General features: G+C 36.6%; 1 protein-coding gene across 1 annotated transcript in view; it reads left to right on the plus strand.

Moving 5' to 3' along the window:
• The window catches only part of rnf17 (ring finger protein 17), a 315,372-nt gene that overhangs the window by 89,867 nt on the left and 207,419 nt on the right, over window positions 1–18,086 (plus strand). The window contains exons 10-14 of the mRNA XM_039746236.1: window positions 2,543–2,699; window positions 7,754–7,944; window positions 10,849–11,008; window positions 11,317–11,464; window positions 13,685–13,800. Coding sequence (XP_039602170.1) covers window positions 2,543–2,699; window positions 7,754–7,944; window positions 10,849–11,008; window positions 11,317–11,464; window positions 13,685–13,800 — 772 coding nt within the window. The remainder of the gene's footprint in view (window positions 1–2,542; window positions 2,700–7,753; window positions 7,945–10,848; window positions 11,009–11,316; window positions 11,465–13,684; window positions 13,801–18,086) is intronic.

The following is an 18,086-nucleotide window of genomic DNA, read 5'->3' on the forward strand; positions in this document are numbered from 1 at the left end:
TTCAAAGTAGTTTTCCCCTCACAAACTAAAGTGTCAGTGCAGAATTTTTGTTGAGATTGAATCAAGAATATAGGATTGCATAGAGAACAAACACACCCAGAACCATGCATCCACATTGAGATTTATCCGTTAGACATTTCAGGTGGATTACATTTACACTTTCCATTATAATGCATCTCTGGTGTCCTCTTGTATTAATATTAGTACAATGCATTGCAGCTACTAAGCTGTGGGCTGGTCATATGGCTGCTCAACTTTAAATGCAACTCTGCTGCCACTGTGCTTGCTTTTTAGAAGTTTTGGCTTACTCAGCTGTTTCTGCTGCCTTATCTGATGTATTTGTTTTTTCTGCAAACTTCATTGTTGCTTGTGAACAGAAAATGTATTTGCTTTTAAGCTTGTGTTAAATTTGTTTATTGCTGATATAGCCTCTCTGGGGCTGGATAATGAGGATAGTGAATTAGCTTCTGTATTTAGCTTATTAAAAAATCTCTGCAACAATTAATTTAGCATTTTAAAAGTTGATTTTTAATTTTTGAAATTTGTGATCATTTTATGCATAATTTAAAAGGTAATACTTGAGCCAAGTAAATCGTGAGCAGCTTTTGTTATCAGAATGATCTAAAGTGGCAATAAAAACACAGCAGTGTAACAATAGAAGCAGCTAATATGATTTTGTTAATGCGTGTAAATTCAAAATCGAGCATAATTGGAAAAATTCCAGCAGAAGTACAATAAGGTAAATATAACTTGTGTTGGAGTGAGGCCTTGTATATTCACTTGGTGCACTGGGAGATCTTGGAGGAATAAAAGTTGAGAACCACTCTGTTAGAGCAGCATGCGAAAACTATCAAATTTCTTGTTATTTCTGGTATAGTATAAATAAGAATGTAGGCTAATCGAATTTTAGAATTTCTATGTATAAATATGTATAAACAAATAAAAACTGACACAGCCTTATTAAAGGTTGGCATTTTCACTAGACCATTTTATCATTTAACCTCAATATCTCCAGAACACAACATGATAGCGACATGATTTTTTAATTCAAAAGACTTAGAAGTAATTGCATAACAAAGCAAGACTAATTTCAGGTGCTCTTATTGACCACAATAATTCTAGAGAATTTATAAATATTTAAGTGTGTTGTGTGGCGGACGGCTGGAACGCTCAAAGGGAAAGGGGAAAGCTGCTACAGAGGGACACTGCCTCCTCCAAGATGTCAGATGGCAATGTCCCTACAGTATAGCGGTACACCAGATTTCTGCAGGACACCATGGAATTTGGAGTTTGGCTTCTCAGCCCTGCTGGATGCAGTGGGTTCCGCCAGGAGATGCTGCAGGGGTACTTGGGGACTCGTGTATCTTTTCCATAGCCTGGAATTACTATTGAGTCACGGGGACAGAAGTTCCGAAGTACTTCCGGGCTGACAGAAAACAGAACTTCTCCAGTGGGTCAGACACTATATGAAGGATTGTTGGAATCCCAGCAAGATAGCTGGAGTTCGGAGGTAGACTACAGAGCTTGCTGGGAGGTGTGGAGTAGAGATTTGTGGTGATTCATTGTATTATTATTGGTTTAGCCTGTTTATGGTGGCAGAGGTGCTTCTGGGCACTGTAACAAGAAGAAAAAGAATTAAATACATTCTTGGTCATTTTTACTCTGTTCAGTGTGTCTCTCTGTTGGACTGAAAGGTGCAACAGCGACCCCTAGTGTCTTACAGATGGAAAAAGACAAGATTTATATGTGTGCTGCACAATAACTCGCTTAATGGCTGAGCATATTAAAAATTCATTCCCTCTTTTCTGAAGTCCTATTTTATGACAAGCAAAAGGGTCACATTCAGTTTTTGTCTATGACAATAAGGGATCAAATAACCCATGTGTGCTTAATAAACTCAGAAGCACTAGATGCAAAGTAATACTAATAGTAATAAAATATCTCATTCTGTGATAATGAGGAGATGAAAAGTGTGATATTTCTTTATTTCATGCAGGTATTGTGCATGTTATCACTCTTCCAGGCAAAGCCAGATAGAACAGTAAGTTGTGAAAAAGTGAAGAAAAAAGCCAAGCAAAATGACACCTTTTATTGGCTAACTAAAAAGATTACAATATGCAAGCTTTTGAGGCAACTCAGGCCCCTTCTTCAGGCAAGATGTAATACAGAAACTGGAGTTCCCTGTGTGTTTTTATTTATTTATATTTATATATATATATATATATATATATATATATATATAACAACACTGGTAAATCTTTAAACGAAAAATCTTAAATGTAAAAAACTAATAGATTCCTTCAGGCTAAGATTAATTTAACAAGGGAGAGAACAACAATGTATGGTCAAGATCTTTGGATAAGATCTTTGTATAATAAAGCATTGCTTATTGCTATATTTATCCACGTTTTGATCTGGTGGTAATCATGTTTACCCTTAACTTGCATCTTCTTTGGTAAAAAGCGTTTATATTATATTTGTTCTCAGAGGATAAAAAACAAGTATGCAAGTTTATATCTTGATTTTCATTTGTTTTTCTTAGTCCCAGTGTTACACCAACTCAGGCTGGTGTACAAACAACATTGATAAAAAGCCTAATCCAATATATCAAAAAGCCTGATGCTGTGATACAGCAAGAATTAAAGACTCCACCCCTGGCTCTGAAATGTTCGCTGAAAAACATTGTACCAGCAGATGTGGTAGGTTTCGTGGTTTTGTAAGAGGTTTTAGTAATGTAGTCTTTTTTTTTTTTCTTTTTTAAATCTTTGTGTTTTCTAACTAACAGATTTCTGGAAGATTTTTAAACTTTTATATCTGATGCCACGTATACTTATTAACTAATATTAGTATTAATATGTTAGACATGAAATCCATGGAAAATATTGTAAGTTTAAGAATTCAAAGGTAGCCAACTTTATATAGCAAAGTATAGCCTGATTGTCTTAAAGCCATTAAAAATTTTTATTACGGTGTTTATTTCAACTAACTCTGAGTGATGTAAAATAAAGATCATTCCTGTTTATTTTCTAGAGTGATTTGTTTAATTTATGCATATTTAGATCATTTTATTTAGAAATGTTGTACTGTGTGTATGTGTGTGTGTGTGTATATATATATATATATATACTGTATATATATGTGTGTTTATATATATATATATATATATATATATATATATATATCTATACTAATAAAAGGCAAAGCCCTCACTGACTCACTCACGCACTCACGCACTCACTGACTCATCACTAATTCTCCAACTTCCCGTGTGGGTGGAAGGCTGAAATTTGGCAGGTTGATTCCTTACAGCTTCCTTACAAAAGTTGGACAGGTTTTATATCGAAATTCTACGCGTAATGGTCATAACTGGAAGCAGTTTTTCTCCATTTACTGTAATGGAGATGAGCTTCAACGCCGTGGGGGCGGAGTTTCGTGTGACATCATCACGCCTCCCACGTAATCACGCAGTACATAGAAAACCAGGAAGACCTCAAAAAACGCTCAAGAAAACATGCATTATATAATTGAGAAGGCAGCGAAACAATAAGAAGCGAGTTCTGCTACTTCGGAAACAAAGCACGATGTAAACCTACACTTTAAATTAAGTTCATAGACAGGCTGCCGCTGGCGTTTGTAATTTAGTGCCTGCCCATATAAGGCCATCCATCAGCGGCAATCCAATAGCAAACTGCCACGGGTAAATATTCACGGGTGAAGGACTGTGCTTATGGAGAGGAAGATGAGATGGTCAGGGTGGTGTTTGACACAAACTCAGCGAAACTGCCAGAGAAAGTTTTAAGTGCCAGGACTAAGGTAACATTAAATAAAGCTATGGACATAGCACGAGATGGCACCAGCACAGCTGGGAACCTTCGATGCAAGTACACCGAGTGGCTCACGTGAACTGATGCAGTGCACAGATAAAAGCAACAGTTCCAAAGAGCTGAACAAAACCGAATTACACAATTGAAAAGGCAGCAAAAAATATGAAGCGTCTGATAAGCATATTCATAAATGCAGCTACTGTGGAAACAAAGCACACGGTGGAAAAAGTCAATGTCCCGCTAAAGGAAGACAGCGTAAAAAAAAAAAAACCCGTGCATGCAGTTTGTCACATCACAGATAAAAAGGAAGACGAGCTGTTTATTGATGCAGTAAGGAACTAATCGATGAATGAAACCTCTTATCTTTACAACGATTGACAAACACGGAATGTAACTTGAACACATCGTACAAATACGAGCCTGATTGAAAGAAATAATGATAATCAAATCCTTGATGACAGCAACATTCAATAACACTCACAAAACAATTACTGTATATTGACAATCATGTTACGTTATTTTTAAAATGTTCCCTTTTCTTTTTCATAACTTCTACTTCTCCACTGCGATACACGGGTATATATATATAAATGTATATCTATAGCCCGATCTACAATACATACTTTAGCATAGACAAGCGGTGGCGCAATTGTAGAGTCTTTGCCTCTAACGCCGACATTCGAGGTTCGATTCCCGAGAGGGATGTACTGACTATGTATGCAGCTACTGATTCATTTTACCTTCCCATCTCCTTGGTTTGGGACGTATGAAAAATATTAGGTTAACGCAGAATCATGTTACGTTATTTTTAAAATTTTCCCTTTCTTAGCACAAGCACAGTTGAGAAGCTTCGATGCATGTACTCCATAAGCGCGTTAAAAATAACGCATTTAATCACACTTTCAATTCCAAGCAAACGGGAACTTTTGTCAATGCATGATTTCCTGGTACATCCATTACACTGATGCACACATCACAGCTACAAAAATGTTAGAGTCGGAATAAAGCGCGTTCCTACGACTGATCATTTCGACTACCCGAGTAAGCCTTGATAAAAGCATGGTTTTGTGCACACTGAAAAGCAAGCAAAATTAGATGCATTACAGAAAGCGGACTTTGTGGCTCTTACTGGGGATCATTGGACTTCCGTGACCGTTAGTAATTCTAAATACATCTAATTACAAAATGTTCAATGATCACACTGTTTTAGCCTAATGTACAAAATAATTTTGGCTAATGTTACTCAGAGTTTAAAGAGTAAGCTGGTCAAATTACCTTTTATGTTTCTGACTTATTTTTTTAAGAAGAAAAACTGCACTTTATGGTGAAATTTTGGTTATTATTATTTAAAGACAATACTATTCTGAAAATGTACTTAAAGTACTTAAACTACCACTTTATTTTTAAGTCTGCCCAATTTTAACCAGGGATGATATTTTTGTTTCTGTTTTGAATTCAAATGCAGTTTAAAAGCTTTTTTCAGAAATTAAAACAGCTTCAGTTTACAATATTCATGTCCATGTCTATTATTTGATTCTGTCGCCCACTAAAACCGTTTTAAATAAAAAAAAAACATTTGCGATTTGGGGCAAATTTACGTGCGATTACATACGATTAATCAAGATTAATTCTTACACAGCCTCTAATTAATTGGATTAATTTTTTAATCGAGTCCCACCTAATATATATATGTAGATATATATATGTAGATTTGTATATATATGTGTATATATATATATGTATGTGTGTATATGTATATATATAACTGTATATATATATGTGTATAGATGTGTATATATATATATATGTTTATATGTATATATATGTTTTTATATGTGTCTGTGTGTGTGTATATATATATATATATATATATATATATATATATATGCCAGCAACACTCATGACAATTACAAAACAATTACATTGTCAATCATGTTACGTTATTATTAAAATGTTTCCTTTTCTTTTTACTTCTCCGCTGCCAATCGCAGCTATTTTGCTATATATATATATATATATATATATATAAATAGATAGATATGACAACAACACTCATATCAATGACAAAACAATTACATTAACAATCATCTTACGTTATTTTTAAAATGTTTGCTTTTCATTTTCATAACTTTAACACACTACTTCTCCGCTCTTGGCTGGTATTTTGCTAGTATATATATATACTGTGTGTATATATATATATATATATATATATATATATATATATATATATACAGTATATATATGTGTGTGTGTGTGTTTTGAGGGGACAGCAAATTTACACTGTTATACAAGCTGTTCACTGACTACTTTACATTGTATCAAAGTCATATCTTCAGTGTTGTCACATGAAAAGATATAATGAAATATTTACAAAATTGTGAGGGGTGTACTCACTTTTGTGAGATACTGTATGTATATATACAGTGGAACCTCGGTTTGCGAGCATAATTCGTTCCAGAAGCGTGCTCACAATCCAAAGCACTCGTATATCAAAGCGAATTTCCCCATAAGAAATAATGGAAACTCAGATGATTCGTTGCACAACCCAAAACTATTCATATAAAAATGATTAATACAAAATATAAAGTAAACTACATAATACAAATTAATCTGCACTTTACCTTTAAAAAGAATCATGGCTGGGGTGAGTTTCTAAACTCATGTGGGATTCCACCCAACGGGACGAGACGCGGAAGAGCGTCCCAAAGCAATTGCAGTCTCCCAGTGCTGTAGCAGTTCGCCGTATAAGCGCATCCAAAAAGATCACAGACATGCTATAAGCGCCTGTCATCAATGGGTCATTCAAGGAACATTATAAAGATCCCGCTACAATAAATAACAGCGCTGTTGCTGTTTCAAGCTGAATAAAGCTGGTGTTAAAGTACTGAGACTCAGCTTCGTGTTTTGGGGAGCTAATGGGGACTCGCACTTCACAGCACACACACACAGTCACAATGCTGTAGTAAGTAGTATACGCTCGTACGGATGTTGACTATATGAGTGAGGCACACAGACTCAGACGGAGTCTGAGAGAGACGGCCGCGATAGAGAGAGAGAGACGCGCTGGGCGAGCGAGCGAGATGAGAGAGAGAGAGGCGCCCTGGGCGAGCGAGCGAGATAAGGAGAGAGAGAGAGAGAAAGACGCGCTGGGTGAGAGATAAGGAGAGAGAGAAAGAGACGCGCTGGGCGAGCGAGATAAGGAGAGAGAGAGAGACGCGCTGGGCGAGCGAGCGAGATGAGAGAGAGAGAGAGAGAGCGCTGAGCGAGCGAGATAAGGAGAGAGAAGAACCATCAGCTCAGTTGTGATCACATGACGCTCAGCAGACAAAGTGTATCCATACTACTCGTATTGCAAGACATCGCTCGTTTATCAAGTCAAAATTTATTACAAATTTTTGTTCGTCTTGCAAAACACTCGTAAACCAAGGTTCCACTGTATATGTATATATGTATATGTGTACATATATATGTATATGCAGTGTGTGGGTGTGTATGTGTGTGTGTATATATATATATATATATATATATAAAGGTGAAATAACTGAAAACATGTTTTATATTCTAGTTTCTTCAAAGTAGCCACCCTTTGCTCTGATTACTGCTTTGCACACTCTTGGCATTCTCTCGATGAGCTTCAACAGGTAGTCACCTGAAATGTTTTCAGTTATTTCACCTTTTTTTAAGTACATAATTCCACATGTGTTCATTCATAGTTTTGATTACTTCAGTGAGAATCTACCAATGTAAATGGTCATGAAAATAAAGAAAACACATTGAATGAGGAGGTGTGTCCAAACTTTTGCCCTGTACTGTGTGTGTATGTATGTATGTGGATGTGCATGTACAGTGTGTATGAAATGATGTATGTATGTGTGTGTATAATGTTTTTAATTACAATTAATAGTTTTGTTTTTTATTTTAACAAGAATAAAGGTTGGGCTCCTGAAGCACGAGTAGAATTTTTGAAGGCTGTAGGAACCAAAGCAGTGAAGATGAAAGTGTTTGGAATGGACAGAGATATTTTACTTGTCGATTTAAGGTCATCTTACCTAGATAAAAGAAGAAATGGCTTACCAGTTTCTGTCAGAGAATTCTTAGTATTCCTAGGACTTGCAAGGTAAATGGCAAGATATATGTTGCATTCATTTTAATTTATAGAGGTTTCCACTTTTTCTGATTTAACTTTTTTAATTTTTAACTTCAATTTTATACCCCTCATTCATTAAAATGTGTAAAAGCATTTTTTTTGCCAAAGGTGTGTTTAATTTACTGTTCTTTCACCTTGTTAATGCACATATGTTCAATATTGAATAATCACACTGTTTTGTTCAATTTTGCCTGAGCAAAGTGGATGTTCATTGTTTGAAGTTGCATTTTATAGTCTTGAACGAGTTTTCAGCTGATTTGGAAGGTGTGTATGCTGATGGGTACTTATAAAACAAATAAGACATAACTATCATTTCTTTTAGCACAGGCATCATATTTACACATCAAAAAGATTGTTGTGTAATCATTTTTGCTACTGTACAATACTTTTTCTTCCTTTATAGAATGCCTGGAAAATGCACTTATGAAGTGCTGTCAACCTTGGCCTGTTAGTTTCTATAGTTAGTTGCAGCAGGACCCCCTCTCGCCACGTGGTGAACTTGCTTACCTTGGCATAGCAGTGAGGGTGTTCCCTAAGCATACATGTGAGAGAATGCAGTATATGTGAAGTGAAACAGCTCAGGCTTTAAGAGTTGTCATTCCATTGACAATGAGAATTATCATAACATTTTGTGATTGGGATAATTACATAAAACTAAGGATTATTACTGTTTTTCGTTATTAGTAAATATTTATAGTGTGTACTTTGTCATAAGTGATGTTTGTTTGTAAAGCTCAGTTACTGCTTGAACCTTTTTATTTACCTCAACATGCAAGACAGTCCCCTAGCAAATGACAATTTGTGTCAATTGTTAGTAACATGAAACCACATTGAAAGTTTTGAATATTTGAGTATCTCTAAACAGACACCAAAATCCTTCACATAAGCAAATCTGTCTGGTACATGAGATCAATGTTTTGAATAGTAACAATTTGGGCACAGCCATTGTCCTCGTTTCTCAAACAAGTCTCGGCTTTTCATCTTCTAACAATATACATTATTCCTGTCTTTTGTATGAGAAGATGATTCCATTCACTTACTGATTTACTTCAATTCAGCTTGCGGGTTTGCTGATTTTGTACTTTACACTTCGTCCCTGTTTTGTTGTACCACGTGTAAGTGACTAAGAGAATAAACCTGAATTAAAAAAAGCTAACTTTTACAAGTAGCAAAAATTTACATCGGGTATTACAGACTGAAGTCAAATGTAAATTTTTATTATATAATAGCAATAATAATAGCAGCTTGCTATTCAAAATGAGGCAGTAGTACTTACCTTTGTATCAGCCAAGCAGACATTTAGACTTTGTGTCGATTGATATTTGGCCATAGATTTTTACTCATTGACGGTAACATGTAAATGATATATTTTTCTTTGGGTACAGTATATTCTTGAGTAAAAGCACACTTGTTATATACCTTTTGTGAAAGTGTTTTTTTTTGATATTTGGACGGACTTCAGTTATACACTTCACGTCAGCATTTTGTCATTATTAGCATAACATGAAGGAAGTTTCTGTTTTAGTTATGTGTTCAACATTTTTTACCTTGCATTTCCTGTTGTCCTACATTTACCCAAATTGTTGTAGACATGGAACATGCAGGAAATGTATGTATTCCAAATAATGAAATTCTATTGACCCTATAAAATTCCATACCCTTAACTCCCAGATAAAGTGACTTCAGCATCTGACTTGACTTCATCTGCTGTTGCTGATTGAGACTTTTGCAAAACAAAGATGCTGAATACAAGGTGTGAAGGAATTTAAGCTGACCCAGCCTTACAACTTTTTTTTTCATAGGCTTCAGGGATTCTAGTGTTAACAGTATTTCAGTGATTACTTTTTCTGTGCCAGCAGCCGTGCACCTCTGAGATTTTGCCCTTCTGTTAACATATTACATATTGTGTTGTTAGAGGATTGCCTTCAGATCTTTAAAAACTGAGCTACACAAATGCCTGGGTAATGGTGAATGTTTCAAAACTACCCAAGTAAATGTTATTTTGAAATTAATATTTTGAGCGGCTAATTTTGTCACTGTTGTAAACAGATATGTATTTTGTGCATGGTGCAGCTGGGATAGACACCCATTTCTACCAATCCTGAAATGGATGGATGTATTTAAAACAGAAGCTATGCCCATTACTATCAGTCAATTGGATGGATGGCAAAATGTCTGTTTTTGTCAAGGTTACTTGTGGCAATTACTGTGGCCATTGTTTCAGTTCCGTATATCAAAATTAAAATGACTGCAAATGACAGCTGGTTCCTTATTTTTTCTTCTTCTGAGCTAATTGTTTAAAGTTACACCCCTTGAGGTGTAACTGCAACACCAAGTTTGTGCAGTGAGTTCTTTACCTCTCTCTGTGTGTTGATTTGTGCTCATTTTTCCCGACGGGGTGTGTATGTGTGTGTGGTACACATACTACAGGTTGAACACTACTGCTCTGGACTTGTTGAATGTCTTAGTATGTTTTTGTATTTTAAGGTACCTTACTTTAAAAAAAATAAATAAATAAAAAAAAAAAAATAAAAAAAAAATCTTTGTATATTTTTATAAGACATTTTTTGTTTCCTTTCCACAGCCAAAAGCCATGCAGGTTAGATCAATTGACACTGCTGAAATCAGCTATTGTGTCTGTCTGTGTGTGTGTGTGTTTTCACCCTGTAATGGACCGATTCCCTGTCCAGGAACTGCTCCTACCTTGTGCCCAATGGTTGCTGGGGTAGGTTCCAGCTTCCCCACAACCTTTGAAAATAGATTGATCTAATTACTGTATTGACATCTTTGGTAAAGATAAGATAAGCTGAAAAAATGTTTATTAGGTTAATTGTACTTCTCATGAGGTTTTTTTTTTCCCCTTCCATTTTTAAGGTTCAGCTCTCCAAATTGTGGGTCAACTTTCAATACTGTTTACAGCAAAAGTATCTCATCTTATACAGCTGCTTTGTTTCCAGAACATGGTGTTAAGTTTAATGCTGTTGTGTCGTATGTTTTTACACCCTCAGATTTTCATATTCAACTGATAAATTGGGTGAGTTTCAAAAAATGTCTACTTTGTGTGAAAATTGAATTATTTGAATACTTCCTTTCTGTATGTAATATTTTGAATTGTTTCATTTATTTTTTAATCTTTTTATCCAAACGTAATTATAAATATATTGTGTTTTTCTAGTTTACTGAATTAATTAAAAATACTTGAAGATAGATTTATTGAGAATGTTTTGGGGTTTTTAAAAATTTATTTCCTAGAATTTTTTCTAAGGAAATGTATAATTCCTATTAAAAAACTTAAAAATAATGTTTGGCTCTATCATTGTTTAACTGTTTTATTGCACACAGGCTGAAAATGCAGAATTTCTGAATCTCTCCTCAAAACTGCAAGACTACTACAGTAAGACAGAAGATAATTTAAAAATATGTTACCCATATCTTCATCAGGCTTGTGCAGCTTTCTTTGAGGATATCTGGTACCGAGCAAAAGTAACGGGTAAATTTGATATTTTTATACAGACTTTAGTTTGAAAAACACAGAAAAAAATAATCTATTTATGCTTTAAAAACTACCTTTTTATTGTTTTAACATTGTACAAATTTTAAGTTTTTTTCTTTTTGTGGAATTCTAATAGGACCATAATCATAATTTGGGATTAATTAATTCACTTCTCCATTCATGGTAAATAATTCTTTAGAACAGGCTGAAACAAATAGCATTGTCAACTCAAAGACAATTGTCAAAGAAGTGTTTTTGAGACAATTTTGTGTTCTCTCTGTATTTGTAAGATTAATATTACATTGTGTGTTTGCAACCTTTGTTTACTAGTAGGCTGGAGTGGTAAAAAGATAGATAATTATCTATAAATAACTTTTCCTCAATCCTTATATATAATACGCTACCATGCTGTCCGTTTGTCTGTTCAGGATTTTAAATCCACCAGTAGCTTGCAAACTGTGAACTATTGATCTGAAATTTGGTACACATATACTTCGTGAAGTCTACTTTCTGCTTTCGGGGTGCTGATTGACCTCCAAAGTTATTCCTTTCATGTCTACCTCTTTCGCAGTCCCTGCAGTGGCTCTGATTGGTCTTCTGCTGAGGGTGCTGGGACTGTTGGGGTCAAAGGATGTCACCGTGGCTTTTAAAAAGGGGGCCAGTGACCAAAAGCAAAAAAAAAAGTTTCTGTAATTTGTGCTACAAGTTCCTGTCTGCCTGCCTCCTGTTGGGTTACCTGTGCTTATTCATTTTGTCCTGGATCGTTTTGTGTGTCTGGATTGTCTGCCGTCTGCCTGTGAACATGAGTACTGTAAGTGGATTCATGGCCATCCTGCAAAGAAAGGAGTGCTCCTGAACCCATCTTTACCATTTCACGAATTAGCGGTAGGACTACCTGTACATTCCCATTCAATGTGTGGATCTCTGGACTACCTATTTTCATCATTACGTTGCCATTTTTCATGAACGTTTTCCATGATTTACTCTGTGTGTTTTGTTTGCTCTTTGTTTTATTTAAAATAAAAATAAATAAATCGCAATCTTCTCAATGGTGTGAATCTTAGCGGCACCAGACTGCTACAGTGTTATGTATTTCTCCTTGCTGCTGATTGACTGTAATGTATCCCCAGCTGAGTGTTTTTCAAACAAAACGCTACACATACTTAAAGGCCTGAAGAGCACGTGTCCTTTTGGCTGATTGCTTTGTTTCTCTCTCCTCCCCCAGACATCCTCTGCTCCTGTTGTGGGTCCCGCTCCCGTTGTGCTCCCCTATGATGTTTGCCTATTTTTTTAATCGATAACTAACTGCATACTGAGCTCATTTTACTTCTGAAAGAGACATTTTTGTTTGAAGTGTTTGAGTAAAGTTCCTGTCTCTTCAATCTCCTGTGATTCTGTGCAATTCTGTGACCCAAGCGTGACACCCTGCAGCCTGACTGTCTCTATGATTGAGCCGCTGCACTATAGCCTGCCAGCATCAGCGTTTACCTCTGTGTGCTTGCGTGCAGCCAGTTCAAGTGCAGTTGGCTCGGTTATTTCATCCATGGCGTCAGTTATACCTTATATATATTGTTCCAATAGTTTTTTTAATTAGGTTTTATAGTTCATTAGCAGTATGTAAAATGATCAGTGTTGCAGTAATTGTGATGCACTTTGCAAGAAAAAAGTGTTCCATTAAATTTTCAGTTTTTATTTGTGAATTGTGGCATTTACTTAAAGGGCAGCAAAAAAGTATTTGGCGTCCAGGGATGCATTTACCCCCAAGTACGTGGCAGTTTAAGAGTTAAAGTCCCAAGATGCCGCGGAAAGGCCCTGTACCTTCTAAGGCTTCTGGCAATGAAAACGCGCTTGCATGAATTACAGTACATATAGCGGTAACATCAGTATTTTATATTCTAGCACTGTGGGAGACATAGCAGTACAGTACTGTGCAGTATACGGGTTTACCTTTACATTCTTTTTTTAGGTAATGTATTAAGCTGAGTTTGAAATTAGTGTTTTGGGGGCATATTTAGGGTTTAAACTATAACAATTGGCATTTTTTTTAACCACATCCAAAATTCGCGGTTTTTCACAATTCGCAGGTGTTCTAGGAACTTAAACCCCGCGAATTTTGGAGGTGTACTGTATTTGTGAGGTGTTGTGAATTTGCATTTTGTTATTTTAAGTCATCAGATAGTTTCTCAGACTTACAAATTATAGTATTTCTAATTGCAGGCACTTTTGAAGATGGAACTGCTGAGGTGAAATTTGTTGATTTTGGAAGAACATCAATATTATCAGTGAATGAATTGCTAATATTAAAGAATGAATTTCTAGAGTTGCCTGAAATGGTAAGGTGTGCTTGTATCTGATAAAAATGATTTTAATTTTGATTCTTGTAATTCTTAAATGTTCATTTACATTTTTTTTCAAATAGGTTGATTTTTGTTAATCGTTTTTTTATGTTAAGAATGCAATGTGAACTTGTATAATTGGTATTGCCAAAGAAGAATATCACTCCTTACAATGGTTTCTGCACTTACGGGGTGTATTGATAAAGGGGATGAGACAAGTGTATAGGAGTCGGATAGAGAACTTTGTTTCTTGGTGAAAAGAGAATTGTCTGCAACATAACATCAGCAAAAGCAAGGAACTGGTTACTGACTTTCGCCACACCAATGAGCCTCTGTGTACAGTCACTATTCAAGGAGTGGATGTAGAGATGGTCCACTCCTACAAGTACTTGGGGATCCACATTAATGATAACAACAACAGCAACAACATTTGTTTACATAGCACATTTTCATACAAATTATATAGCTGAAAGTGCTTTACAATGTGAAGAAAGAAAAGTTTCTAAAAAATAATAATTGTTATTGCACTTTCTATTTTAGCAATCTCAAAGTGCTACAGAGTAAAAATAAAAAATAATAAAACAAGAAAATCTATTTATACTTTAACAAAATATCTTTCTAAAAAGATGAGTTTTTAGATTCTGTTTAAAAACATCAGTCGACTGTGGGGCTCTCAGGTAGTCAGGGAGGGCATTCCACAGTCTCGGCGTCACAGATGAAAAAGCCGTATCACCCATACTGCGAAGCTTGGTTCTAGGGACTTGGAGAGTGTTAGTGTGTACAGAGCGGAGGGTGTGTGAGGAGGTATGAGGGGTAAGGAGTTCCTGTAAGTAAAGGGGGTCATGTCCATAAATGCACTGATGGGTAAGGAGAACGACCTTGTACTCTATTCTGAGTGGGACGAGGAGCCAGTGAAGGGTTTTCAGGATTGGGGTGATATAGTCATGCTTTCGCACCATGATCAGGATCCTGGCAGCGCAATTCTGAATGTACTGGAGTCTCTGAATACTCCTGCCAGCAATCCCGATGAGGAGTGCATTACAGTAATCCAGCCTGGAGGAGACAAAGGCATGGACACGCTTCTCTGCATCTGCCAGGATGAGAGTTGGGCGGAGTTTAGTAATGTTCTTGAGGTGGTAGAAAGAAGACTTACAGAGGTGTTTGTGGGTGTCAACGGTGAGTTGAGGATCCATTTTTACACCCAAATTGGTGACATATGTGGAAATGGGAATGTTTTGGCCGGGGAAAGTGATGCTGGTGATGGTAGAAGAGCGGAGATGATGTGATGTGCCAACTAAGTTGGCTTCTGTTTTGGATCTGTTTAGCTGAAAAAAATTGAGCCTCATCCACGCCTCTATCTCCTCCAGGCAGGTAGTCAATGTAGATATTAGCAGAGGAGCACTAGAGCAGGCGGGGGTAGTCCTGAGCTAAAGCTGACTGTCATCAGCATAGCGATGGAAAGATAAACCATGCCTGCTAATGGAAAGATAAACCATGCCTGCTAATGACATTTCCAAGAGGGAGCATGTAGATGGTGAAAAGGATGGGGCCTAGCACAGAGCCCTGTGGGACACCACAGGTGATGTTGTGGGTATGAGATTTTGCGCTGCCCAGGGCGACATGCTCAGTTCTGCCGGTCAGGTAAGATGTGAACAAAAATAAAAATAAGATTGGCAATACAAATAACAAAGAATAAAGCAAGGTCCGATGGCTGGGAGGACAAAAAAAAAAACTCCAGGGGGCTGGGGAAAAAAAAATCTCAGGGGTTCCAAGGCCTTAAGACCACCAGCCCCAACTGGGCATTCTACCCAACATAAACAATCTAAATTGGTCTTCAAGGTTTTCAAGCTTCACATGAAACACGCTAGTGTTTAGATGTGGACAGTGTATGTGCCCAATAAGAAGTCTAACTGCATTCTCGTACTATTGCTTGCGTACTAAAGTGTCAGCAGGCATTTTTCGTAGCATTACACGTGTAATTTGTGAGCATGCCCTTGTCGATCAAACAGTGGAATCTCTGCAGTCTTCTTGTGACTTTACGCTGTAAGAAAATCTATACTAAGAAAAGGGAAAGCCCTCACTGACTGACTGACTGACTCATCACTAATTTTCCAAGTTCCCGTGTAGGTAGAAGGCTGAAATTTGGCAGGCTCATTCCTTACAGCTTCCTTACAAAAGTTGGGCAGGTTTCATTTCGAAATTCTACGCGTAATGGTCATAACTGGAAGCTATTTTTCTCCATTTACTGTAATGGAGTTGAGATCAAAAGCAGTGGGGGGCGGAGTTTCGTGTGACATCATTACGCCTGTAACATTGTTTAGCATGACTGGTTTGGTGGTGGGTCAGTGATGATCTTGGAGGCATATCTATGGAGGGACGCACAGACCTCTACAGACTAGACAACGGCATCTTGACTGCCATTAGGTATCAGGATGAAATCCTTGGACCCATTGTCCGACCCTATGCTGGTGCAGTAGGTCCTGGTTTCCTCCTAATGCTATGACAATGCCCGGCCTCATGTGGCAAGAGTATGCAGGCAGTACCTGGAGGATGAAGGAATTGAAACAATTGAATGGCCTTCACGATCCCCTGACTTAAACCCAATAGAACATCTGTGGGACATTATGTTTCGGTCCATTAGGCGCCGCCAGGTTGCTCCTCAGACTGTACAATAGCTCAGGGATGCCCTCATACAGATCTGGGAGGAAATGCCACAAGACAACATCCGTTGTCTCATTAGGAGCATGCCCCGACGTTGTCAAGCATGCATACAAGCTCGTGGGGGCCACAAAAGATACTGAAAAGCATTTTGAGTAGCAGAAATTAAGTTTTTGAAAAAATGGACTAGACTGCCACATCTTCATTTCACTCTGATTTTAGAGTGTCTACACAATTGAGCCCTCTGTAGGCAGAAAACTTTTATTTCCATTAAAAGACTTGGCATCCTTTTGTTCCTAAGACATTGCCCTGTCGTTATTTGTATAGATATCCAACTTCATATTGAGATCTGATGTATCTAATGTGTTTCTTTAAAGTGTTCCTTTAATTTTTGTGAGCAGTGTATAAAGTCAAAACCTGAGTATATAAAGACAGCGTTGGAATATTTCGGAATATATAAAGTAAGCGCTAGAATATATAAAGTCAGCGTTGGAATATATAAAGTAAGCGCTGGAATATATATAAAGTCAAAACTTCAATATGTAAAGTCAGCGTTGGAATATATAAAGTAAGCGCTGGAATATTCATCCATTTCCCAACCCGTTGAATCCGACAACAGGGTCATGGGGATCTGCTGGAGCCAATCCCATCCAACACTGGGCGCAAGGCAGAAACCAATCCTGGGCAGGGCGCATGCATCATTTTCAAAACATTAACCGAACAGCGTTTTTTTAATTTATTTTTCTGAATACGTTTTTGTTCACTTAGTTCAGTTCAGTGTTGTTTCAATCAATAGATTTTGACTGTATATATTCAGGAATGAGTTTATATACTCCGATGTTGACTTTATATAATCATGAATGACTTTATATATACCGACGCTGACTTTCTATATTCAAATTTTGACTTTATATATTACAGCGATGACTTTATATATTCAAGTTTTGACTTTATATATTCAAGTTTTGACTTTATGTATACCGACGCTGACTTTATTCACAAAATCAATTTATTTGCCAGTTTATACACACCATATTTACACATGTGTATATGTGTGTGTGTGTGTATATATATATGTATATATATATATATATATATATATATATATATATATATATGCCAGCAACACTCATGACAATGACAAAACAATTACATTGTCAATCATGTTACGTTATTATTAAAATGTTTCCTTTTCTTTTTACTTCTCCGCTGCCAAGCGCGCGGGTACAAAGTATTTTGCTATATATATAGATATATATATAGATATAGATATAGATATATATATATATATATATATATATATATTGATTGATATATATATATTGATATATCTATACTAATAAAAGACAAAGCCCTCACTCACTCACTGACTTATCACTAATTCTCCAACTTCCCGTGTAGGTAGAAGGCTGAAATTTGGCAGGCTCATTCCTTACAGCTTACTTACAAAAGTTGGGCAGGTTTCATTTCGAAATTCTACGCCTAATGGTCATAACTGGAAGGTATTTTTCTCCATTAACGCTAATAGAGTTGAGCTGGAATGACGTGGGGGGGCGGAGTTTCGTGTGACATCACGCCTCCCACGTAATCACGTGAACTGACTGTCAACGCAGTGCGTAGAAAAC

Source organism: Polypterus senegalus, chromosome 2, assembly GCF_016835505.1.
Source record: "Polypterus senegalus isolate Bchr_013 chromosome 2, ASM1683550v1, whole genome shotgun sequence".
Lineage (NCBI taxonomy): Eukaryota > Metazoa > Chordata > Cladistia > Polypteriformes > Polypteridae > Polypterus > Polypterus senegalus.